Consider the following 12,064-nt stretch of genomic DNA (forward strand, 5'->3'; position numbering starts at 1 on the left):
GTAAACTCACCTCTAGTGATGTCACGTAGATAATCACTAGGCTTTCGCTCGGTGGGCTTGTTTAGTCATTATGGCGTATTTTCCCTAGCGGTTAACGTATCTGCGTATAGATGTTTGATGTGGTTGTGACGCCACTTAGGCAAGGGCACACAGGAAAACTCATCGGGAATGGAATTCCACGTAGGAATGATTCGTTTTATCTAGCGGTATGCATGTGCAAGTCTTTTGATGCGTGGGCACAAGAGGTAACTCACCGAGGGTGTGGATGCATAGTCTATGTAGCTGGAAAGTAAACTTACTCTTGGAATCCCCATATACGGGTGCGGGTTTTATATTGCATTGGGTAGTTATGGGACTTCCAATGGTGGTTTACCTTGTTTGTACTTGTACCTAGCCGTGAGGAAAAACCCGGATTCTCGGTGAATCCGTTTGATTGCATGTTCCTTGTAGAACCGAGTGAACCCGTAGGATAGGGGGACTCACTGAGATTTAGTAATCTCACCCCAATCATCTTATCTTTTTCAGGTGCAGTTTAGTAGTGTAGCAGGTTCGGATTGGGGACTTAGAAAAAGTGATGGTTGAAAGACATCGTCAGATCTTATGTTCCACTGTGCAGATCCATTGAAGACAGATGTTTTATAATTCTTAATAGAATTTCATGTTGTATTTTAAAATGGATCATCTTGTATTTCTGGCTTTTGTATGTACTCAATATCAATTTGAACGATTCATGCATAATATACTAGTCAATTTTAACGTTTCATGCATAAAATTTTCGTGTAATATACTACATATAATTCACGAAGTTCGTTAAACTTGCAATATTTAGTTTTTTTTGAATATTTTAGTGTGCTATACTACACAAAAGTCATTAAGTTTGTTAAACTAGCATACATTGGTATTTTCGAAGATTTTTGTGTGCTATATTATATAAAAGTCACAAAGTTCGTTAAACTTGCAAACATTGGAAGGTTTTCGTGTGGCATACTACATAAAATATGCGACGTTCGTGAAACTTTTATACATTGGTATTTTGGAAGATTTTCGTGTGTTACATAAAATTCACAAAGTTCGTTAAACTGACAAATTTTGGTATTTTGGAAGATTTTCATGTGCTATACTACATAAAATACATGAAGTACGATAAACTTGCATACAATGGTATTTGGAAGATTTTCGTGTGTTATACTACATAAAAGTCACGAAGTTTGTTAAACTTGCAAAGTTTGTTCTTTTTTGAAGATTTTTGTGTGCTACTACATAAAATTCACAAAGTTTGTTAAACTTGCAAACTTTGATATTTTGGAAAATTTTCATGTGCTATATACTACATAAAATATACGAAGTTAGTTAAACTTTTTAAAATTGGTATTTTGGAAGATTTTGTGTGTGTTATATTACATAAAAGTCACAAAGTTTGTTAAATTTGAAAATTTTGGTCTTTCGAAAGATTTCTCGTGTGCTATACTACATAAAAGTCACGAAGTTTGTTAAACTTGCATATATTACTATTTTTGAAGATTTTCCTGTGCTATACTACATAAAAGTCACGAAGTTCGTTAAACTTGCAAAATTTAGTCTTTTTGAAGATTTTAGTGTGTTATACTACATAAAAGTCACGAAGTTCGTTAAACTTGCAAACTTTTGAATTTTGGAAGATTTTTCGTATGATATACTATATAAAACTCACGAAGTTCGTGAAACTTTTATACATTGGTATTTTTTAAGATTTTCGTGTGTTATAATACATAAAATTCACAAAGTTCGTTAAACTTGTAAACTTTGGTATTTTGGAAGATTTTCATGTGCAATACTACATAAATACACGAAGTTCGATAAACTTGCATACATTGGTATTTTGGAAGATTTTCACGTGCAATACTTTATAAAAGTCTCAAAGTTCGTTAAACTCGCAAAATTTGGTCTTTTTGAAGATTTTTGTGTGCTATACTACATAAAAGTCACGAAATTTGTCAAACTTGCATACATTGTATTTTGGAAGATTTTCTTGTGATATACTACATAAAAGTCACGAAATTCGTTAAACTTGCAAACTTTGGTATTTTGGAGATTTTCATTTTTTATACTACATAAAATACACGAAGTTTGACAAACTTGCATACTTTGGTATTTTGAAAGATTTTCGTGTGCTATACTACATAAAAGTCACGAAATTCGTTCAACTTTCATACATTGGTATTTTTAAGTATTTTTGTGTGTTATACTTCATAAAAGTCACGAAGTTCGTTAAACTTGCAAAGTTTGTTCTTTTAGGAAGAATTTGTGTGCTATACTACATAAAATTCATAAAGTTTGTTAAACTTGCAAACTTTGATATTTTGAAAGATTTTCATTTGTTATACTACATTAAAGTCACGAAGTTCGTTAAACTTGTAAAATTTGGAATTTTGAAAGACTTTTGAGTGGTATATCACATAAAATACACGATGTTCGGGAAAATTTTATACATTGGTAATTTGAAAGATTTTCGTGTGTTATACTACATATAATTCACGAAGTTCGTTAAACTTGCAAACTTTGGTATTTATGAAGATTTTCACGTTCTATTCTAGATAAAATACACGAAGTACGACAAATTTGCATACAAAGGTATTTTGAAAGATTTTCGTGTGTTGTACAACATAAAAGTCACGAAGTTCGTTAAACTTGCAAAGTTTGTCCTTGTTAGCAGATTTTTGTTTCCTCTACTACATAAAATTCCCAAAGTTCGTAAACTTGCAACTTTGATATTTTGGAAGATTTTCATGTGCAATATATTACATAAAATACACGAAGTACGTTAAACTTTTATACATTGGTATTTAGGAAGATTTTCGTGTGTTATACTACATAAAAGTCGCTAAATTCATTAAACTTGTAAAAATTTAGTATTTTGGAAGATTTTCGTATGCTATACTACACAAAAGTCATGAAACTCGTTAAACTTGCAAAGTTGGGTATTTTGGAAGATTTTCAAGCGCTTTACTACATAAAAGGCACGTAGTTTGTTAAACTTGCAAATTTTGGTATATTGGAAGATTTTCATGTGCTATACTACATGAAATACACGAAGTTCGATAAACTTGCATACATTGGTAATATGGAAGAATTTAACGTGCTATACTACATAAAAGTCACAAAATTCGTAAACTTGCAAAAATTGATCTTTTGGAAGATTTTTCGTGTGCTATACTACATTAAAGTCATGAAGTTTGTGAAACTTGCATACATTGGTATTTTTGAAGATTTTCGTGTGCTATACTACATAAAAGTCACGAACTTCGTTAAACTTGCAAACTTTGGAATTTAGGAAGATTTTCATGTGCTATTCTACATAAAATACACGACGTATAACAAATTTGCATACATTAGTATTTTGGAAGATTTTCGTGTGTTATACTACATAAAAGTCACGAAGTTCGTTAAACTTGCAAAATTTGTTCTTTTTTGAATATTTTTGTGAGCTATACTCTACATAAAAGTCGCGAAATTCATTAAACTTGCAAAAATTTAGTATTTTAGAAGATTTTCGTGTGCTATATATTACACAAAAGTCACAAAATTCGTTAAACTTGTAAAGCTTGGTATTTTAGAAGATTTTCGTGCGCTATATTACATAAAAGTCATGAAGTTTGTTAAACTTCTAAACTTTGGTATTTTTGAAGTTTTTCATGTGCTATACTACATAAAATACACGAAGTTCGATAAACTTGCATACATTGGTAATGTGGAAGATTTTCGTGTGCTATACTAGCTAAAAGTGATGAAGTTTGTTTAACTTGCAAAATTTGGTCTTTTTAAAGATTTTCTGGGCTACTCTACATAAAAGTCGCGAAGTTTGTTAAACTTGCAAAAATTGTTCTGTTTTGAAGATTTTTGTGTGCTAAATTCACATTGTTGAACTTGCAAACTTTGATATTTTGGAAGATTTTCATGTGCTATATATTATATAAAATACACGAAGTTTGTTAAACTTTTATAAATTGGTATTTTGAAATATTTTTGTGTGTTATACTACATAAAAGTCATGAAGCTTGTTAAACTTGTAAAATTTGGTATTTTTAAATATTTTTCGTGTGCTATACTTCATCAAAGTCACGAAGTTCGTTAAAGTTGATAAATTTGGTCTTTTTGAAGAGTTTAGTGTGCTATACTACATAAAAGTTACGAAGTTCGTTAAACTTGCAAACTTTGGTATTTTGGAAGATTTTCGTATGATATATATATATATACAACATAAAAGTCACAAAATACACGAAGTTTGTTAAACTTGCATACATTGATATTTTGAAAGATATACACATGCTATACTTCATAAAAGTCACGTAGTTCGTTAAACTTGCAAAATTTGGTCTTTTTGAAGATTTTCGTGTGCTATACTACATAAAAGTCACGAAGTTCGTCAAACTTGCTATTTTGTATTTTGGAATATTTTCGTGTGCTATACTAAATAAAAGTCAAGAAATTTGTCAAACTTGAAAAATTTGGTCTTTTTGAAGATTTTTGTGTGCTATACTACATTAAAGTCACGAAATTCATTAAACTTGAATTTTTTTTGGTATTTTGGAAGATTTTCATGTGCTATACAACATAAAATACATGAAGTTCGATAAACTTGCATACATTGGTATTTTCGTCTATTATAATACATAAAAGTGACGATGTTCGTTGATCCCATCGAAGTAGAACAAGCTGAGGTTGATGTAATTGATGAAGAGGAAGAAGATCCAGAGTTAGCATTTGATGACATGGTGAACGATGATTCTGAAGACGATGTTGAAGGTGTAATACCTCCAATTTCAATATACACACCGCCGTCTCACATGTCGAACATTGACATGGCCGATGATGAACCCTCATCAGACATATTCCACAATGTCTGCATGCAGTCAGATGCAACTTTAAAAGAGAAAGATAGTTTTCGTTCGAAGGATGAGTGCATGCGAGCAATAAAAAAGTTCCACATGTTACACTCTGTGGATTTTAAAATGGACCGAACAAATGCAGAACGGTACAAAATCAAATGTACCAATACTGAGTGTTTGTTCAAGCTCTCTGCTTCATACAGGTTGAGAAGTGATTCATGGGTGATAGGTAAAATTTCTCAACCTCACACTTGCATGAACTCTTCTCGCTCGCAAGATCATCGTAAGTTAAGTTACGATCTGATATGTCAAGAAATCTTGCCTCTCATCAACAATGATCCATCGTTGAAGGTGAGAACAATAATTTCTCACATCACTAAAGTATACAACTGTACGCCCTCGTACAGGAAAGCATGGTTAGCAAAAACCAAGGCGATTGAACAAGTATACGGTAATTGGGAGGAATCATACAAAGAGTTACCCCGCTACTTAAATGCACTCTGCACTTATGCTCCTGGTACTATTTATGAGATGGAAACATTGCCCGCGTATGCCCCAAATGGTACTCTTGTCAGCGGAAATGGAATATTTCGTCGTCTATTCTGGGCCTTCCAACCTTGCATCAGAGGGTTTGCATTCTGCAAACCTATTATTCAAATAGATGGAACGTGGTTGTACAGAAAATACAAAGGCACCCTACTGATGGCAGTCGCACAAGACGGAAACAACAACGTCTTCCCAATTGCATCCGCTCTAGTCGAGGGAGAGACCGGTGGAGGTTGTAGTTTTTTCTCAAACATCTTAGAACACACGTGGCTCCGCAAGAAGGTCTCTGTTTGATCTCTGATAGACATGCTTCTATTGTTAGTGCATACAATAACCCCACTAATGGTTGGCATGACCCCCCTTCTACGCATGTCTTCTGCATTAGACATATTGTACAAAATTTCACGCGAGAAATTAAAGACAGAGCCCTTCGAAAATTGGTTATGAACGCAGGGTATGCATTAACTCAACCATCTTTCAAACATTATCGTAGAGAGATCAGACTGTCAAATCCAGATGCAGGTACTTGGATTGATAATATTCCAGTGGAGAAGTGGACAAGGTCATACGATAATGGACATCGATGGGGACACATGACAACAAATCTTGTTGAATCAATGAACGGTGTCTTCAAAGGCATACGACACCTCCCTGTAACCGCTTTGGTAAAATCAACATATTTTAGGATGGCTTCATTGTTTGCACAAAGAGGTGAAAGGTGGGACGCTGTGTTACGAGCTGGACAATTGTGGAGTGAATGTTGCACAAGATTTATCAAGGCAGAAAGTGCGAAGGCCAACACACATACAGTTACAAGGTTTGACCGACATAACCATAATTTCATGGTCAGAGAGACAATCGACCACGGCGAAGGGCTACCAAGACAAGAGTATAGGGTTCTACTAGAAGAACGTTGGTGCGATTGCGGCAAGTTTCAGGCATTTCGTATGCCTTGCTCCCATGTCATTGCAGCATGTGCCCATTCTCACTTAGATGCATTAGCACTCCTGTCTCCCATTTACAAGTCTGAGACCTTGCTCCACGTATACAACAATGGCTTTGCAGTGGTAGCAAAAGAGGATTATTGGCCTGCGTACAAGGGGGAAATTGTTTGGCACAACGACCAAATGCGGAGAAATAAAAAGGGTCGTCCCAAAAGCAAGCGTATCACGACTGAAATGGACGAGCTCGATAAGCTAGAAAGAAAGTGTGGTTTATGTTGCCAAGTTGGACACAATAAAAAAAATTGTCCTAATCGTGCAAGTGGTTCTTAGAATTGAATTTTATATACATTTATTAACCATCACTATATTATATTTATTTACTATTTATAACGATATTGCTAGACCCGCGCAAATACTTGGGTAAATGACTACTTAATTATGTTATTTTTTTTCCTACTAAAATATTATTTTCAACGGGACGAGACTACTTCATTGGTATATATTTTATATACATTTATGCTATACTATATTTATTTACTATTTATAACGATATTGTGCAACCCGTGCAAACGCACTGATAGATGACTACTTAATTATTTCATTTATTTTTCTACTAAAATATATATTTTCGACGAACCAAGACTACTTAATTTTTATATTTTTTATATATATTTTTCAACTATCGATATAATATATTTATTCACTATTTATAACGATATTGCGCAACACGTGCTAACGCACAAGTAGATGACAACTTAGTTATTTAATTTGTTTCTTAACAATCACTATCCTATATTTATTTACTATGTATTACAACATTGTGTGACATATTCAAACGCATGGGTAGATGACTACTTAATTATTTCATTTATTTTTCTACTAAAATATACATTTTAGCAGGCCGAGACTGCTTAATTTGTATATCTTTTATATAATTTCTTAACATTATTGTACGATATTTATTTACTATGTAGATTGACAATCCACAGCTCGTGTGAACGGACGGGTTGATGACTACTTATATATAATTATATATCTTTTATAAATATTTTTTAACTATCACTATACTAGATTTATTTACTATTTATAATAGCATTGCGTGACCCGTGTGAACGCAACATGTAGATTAGATTAATGTTTATATGACAATCATAATTTTAAATATTTTTTTAATTTGTGTATTTTTTATATACATTTATTAACCATCATTATGTTATTTTTATTTATTATTTATATCGACTTTGCATGACCCGTGCGAACGAACGAGTCCTTTCCTAGTATTACATAAAATACACAAAGTTTGTTAAACTTTCATATATTGGTATTTTGGAAGATTTTTGTGTGCTATACTACATAAAAGTCACGAAGTTTGTTAAGCTTGCAAAATTTGGTCTTTTTGAAGATTTTTGTATGCTATACTACATAAAAGTCACGAAATTCGTTAAACTTGCCAAAATCTTTGATTTTGGAAGATTTTTGTGTGCTATATACTACATGAAAGACACGAAATTCGTTCAACTTTCAAAGTCTGGTCTTTTAGAAGATTTCGTGTGCTATACTACATAAAAGGCATGATGTTCGTTAAACTTGCAAAAAATTGATTTTTTTGGAAGATTTTTGTGTGCTATATACTACATAAAAGTCACGAAATTCAATAGACTTTTATACATAAAATTTGGAAGATTTTTTTGGAAGATTTTCACGAAATTCGTTAAACTTGCAAAATTTGGACTTTTTGAAAATTTTCGTGTGCTATACTACATAAAAGTCACAAAGTTATTAAACTTGAAAAGTTTGGTATTTTTCAAGATTTTCGTGTGCTATATATTACATAAAATTCACGAAGTTCGTTAAATTTGCAAACTTTGGTATTTTGGAAGATTTTCATGTGCTATACTACATAAAATACACGAAGTTCGTTAAACTTGCATACATTGGTATTTTGAAGGATTTTCGTGTGTTATACTATATAAAGTTCACGAAGTTCGTTAAGCTTTCAAACTTTGGTATTTTGGAAGATTTTCATGTGCTATACTACATAAAATACACGAAGTTCGTAAACTTTTATACATTGGTATTTTGAAAGATTTTTGTGTGTTATAATAAATAAAAATTGCGAAATTCATTAAACTTGTAAAAATTTAGTATTTTGGAAGATTTTCGTTTGCTATACTACACAAAAGTCACGAATCTCGTTAAACTTGCAAAGTTTGGAATTTTGTATGATTTTCGTGCGCTATACTACCTAAAAGACACGAAGTTTGTTAAACTTGCAAAATTGGTATTTTGGAAGATTTTCATGTGCTATACTAAATAAAATACACGAAGTTCGATAAATTTGCATACATTGGTAATCTGGAAGAATTTAATGTGTTATACTACATAAAAGTCACGAAGTTCGTTAAACTTGCAAAATTTGAACTTTTGGAAGCTTTTTTTTGTGCTATACTACATAAAAGTCATTAAGTTTGTGAAACTTGCATACATTGGTATTTTGGAAGATTTTCGGGTGCTATACTACATAAAAGTCACTGATAACACGATTTTATATCGTATATTTAGCTTAAAATCCATAAATATTATTAGCATTTTCCTTTAATTATATTGTTTTATTATGATATTATGCAGGTATTTGCGATGTTTCAGGTTTTACATTCGTATTTAGACTATTTGTGAAAAGGAGAAGAAATAGAGCTAAATTCACTACTATTTATGCTTAAAAGATGGAAAAGAAGTGTTGAAAAAATAAAGGGGGTGCAAAAGGAGACCCAAAAGCCCAAAGAAAGAGACCAGCCCACGAAGGAGCTGAGAAAGACCTAAAGAGCACGTGGAGACGCCCGTCTCCAACGTCTCTCTGCCACGTCACCGAATGGAGACGCCTGTTTCCAACCGTTCCTAGATTCTCTCCACTTGAGACGCACGTCTCAAGTCGTTCAGCTGGTCTTCCCCAAAAAGTGGAGACGCACGTCTCCCAAGTCCAAGTCAGAAGCCCCTATTTTCACGCAATCCAACTGCAGACCCTCAGCTATAAATAGAGACGGATACCTCAGTTCTCAGGGTCCGAATTTCTGCTAACGAAGTGCTGCCAATTTTATTCTTCAAGCATTCTTTATTTTCCTGCCTTCCATTTAATTGCTTCCTTTTTCTCACAACAATTTCTACACCGGAAATTGTTGTGAACCTTTTATAGATCTAGCCTTACGTTAGATTTATTTTTACATTCCTTGCCTTTAATTTTACGCCTAATAATTTCCGAAGAACGATCCAGCCAACCTGTGGTGGAAGTTCGAGTACTTCAAGATTCAATTTCATTTCAGATTAATTTTATTCAGGTTTATTATTTACCGCCTTATTTATATTATTATTGCATGATATATTGTATGCCATGTAACATGCCTTTAATTATGAACCAAACGAATTTATGCATGTTTAACTGTATTAATATGTCTGGCTAATTAATTAAGATATCGGTATGTAAAGTAAGTTAACCGTGGGATCCGAAATAAATTGGCTTAATTATGTTTTATTAAATATCACTTGTTTTTGGTTTGTATGTCTAATCTAATTAGTAAGTCTTAAAACCCATAGAGCGAAAGTTTGAGGTCTTAAGGCAGTCAAAGGTTAAAACCAATAGAGCGAAAGTTTGAGGTTCTTAACTGGATAGTAGACGTAGGACATTAGTTTTAAGGATGACGAATGCGTATTAAAACTAATTAGAACTTATTTATTTTCAAAAAGTGTTTTTAAACCCGACGCGGGATGGCGAAAGCGTACGTTAGGGAATACTAGCATGAACCGAGTCAACAGAGCGAGAGTTTGAGACTAGGGGATTTAAGTAGATAACGACTTCATAAAACAAGCATTTTATTAACTATGTTGTTTTCAAAGAGCTTTTCTAAATCTAATGGGATGGCGAGAGCGTACATTACAAGTTAGGACAGTAGTCTAAATCAACAGAGCGAGAGTTTGAGAGGAGGACTTTTAATCAATAGAATTAATAAAGATTTTTAATCGAATTAATACATTAGCCAATGAACCTTCGGATCACCTAAGTTAAACAAAATACATACTGATATGCGCTTATTATTATATTTCTTAGAATTCACAATCACATTCCCTTTAGAAACAATCAAAAAAATATTAGTAGCCTTAGCTTTACATAGTAACCTTAGATTACGGTAGATCGATTCATAGTCCCTGTGGATTCGATATCTTTTAAAACTACACGACACGACTGTGCACTTGCAGTCATCAGATTTATAGACACGTAAAGTCGCGATCAAGTTTTTGGCGCCGTTGCCGGGGGTTATTTAAGTCGATATCGTAACTCACTGTTACACCGTAGAGACTAGGGCAATTCTTTTCTTTCATTTTGAACGATTGTATGCCAAATACTCGTTCACAAGGAGGAGATTTAATACAACGAATTAACGAGATCGAACGTTTTATTAACGTCAAACGTCGAGCTCGCAATCTTCCCGAAGTAGCACCAATTCCGATTAATCAGGAATTGATCTTTACTGATTAAATCAATCAAATTACCCCGAAGTTAGAGATGGCTTCTATTCGTCCTCTTAGAGACTATGCCGCTCCTTCACGAGCTGAACCACACTCAAGTATCGCACCACCTGCGATTGAGGCAAACAATTTCGAACTGAAACCTTCATTGGTACAAGCTGTCCAACAGAACCAATTCTCTGGAAGCCCTACAGACGATCCTAATCTCCATTTATCCGTGTTCGTGCAATATGCCGACACTGTCAAATCTAACAACATTAGTTCCGAAGCTATTCAATTACGCCTCTTTCCTTTCTCCTTGAGAGATAGAGCTAGAGCGTGGCTTCAATCCCTGCCTTCTAATTCCATAACTACATGGGACGAACTGAAGAGAGTATTTTTAGCTAGATATTTTCCGCCTAGCAAAACTGCTATGCTAAGAGGTCTAATCAACGGATTTACCCAAAAAGATAACAAATCACTCTTCGAAGCTTGGGAACGATACAAGGACATGCTTAGACTATGCCCTCATCATGGTCTCGAACCATGGATGATCATCCATACTTTCTATGGTGGTCTACTTTATAACACTAAAATGACTATAGATGCCGCTGCTGGCGGAGCTCTAATGGACAAACCCCATGATGAAGCATACAACCTCATAGAAAACATGGCACAAAACCATTACCAATGGGAAGGAGAACGAGCTGCTCTAGAGAAAACTCAAACCAAAGGAGGAATGTACGAAGTAAGTGGTATAGACCATGTTAACGCTAAAGTAGACGCTTTAACTCAAAAGATCGAGAACTTAACCATCACTCCTTCAGCCACCGCAGCTGTTGTAGCACCTAACTGCGAAATTTTGTGATTGACTGGACACGTCGTTGCCGAATGTCAACTCTTGACTGGTATCCCATCTGATCAAGTAAACTACGCTCAAGGAAACCCTTATTCTAACACGTACAACCCTGGATGGAAGAACCATCCAGACTTTTCATATAAAAACAACAATGCGTTATACGCACCTGGACAAGCACCTGCTGTCCCACCTGGCTATCAGAAAGCGCCTGTAGCTGCTCAAAACGCCCCTAGGAAGTCAAATCTAGAAATCATGATGGAAGACTTCATAGCTTCCCAACAACAAACCAACAAAGACTTCCTAAATCAAAATATTCATAATAGTGAGCAACTAAAACAATTATCAAACAAAGT

The 12,064-nt window shown here is 34.0% G+C and overlaps 1 protein-coding gene and 1 non-coding gene across 2 annotated transcripts; one reads left to right on the forward strand and one right to left on the reverse strand.

The window, feature by feature from the left end:
- Positions 1–4,661: 4,661 nt before the first annotated feature.
- On the forward strand, positions 4,662–5,705 carry LOC131601993 (uncharacterized). Its single transcript, XM_058873936.1, has one exon. It carries the CDS (start codon positions 4,662–4,664, stop codon positions 5,703–5,705), a length of 1,044 nt encoding a protein of 347 aa, XP_058729919.1.
- A 5,580-nt stretch (positions 5,706–11,285) lies between these two features.
- Positions 11,286–11,392, reverse strand: LOC131608394 (small nucleolar RNA R71). Its single transcript, XR_009285657.1, has one exon. It is a non-coding gene; the product is annotated as a small nucleolar RNA R71 (small nucleolar RNA).
- Positions 11,393–12,064: the final 672 nt, after the last annotated feature.

This window comes from Vicia villosa, linkage group LG5, assembly GCF_029867415.1.
Source record: "Vicia villosa cultivar HV-30 ecotype Madison, WI linkage group LG5, Vvil1.0, whole genome shotgun sequence".
Taxonomy (NCBI): Eukaryota; Viridiplantae; Streptophyta; class Magnoliopsida; order Fabales; family Fabaceae; genus Vicia; species Vicia villosa.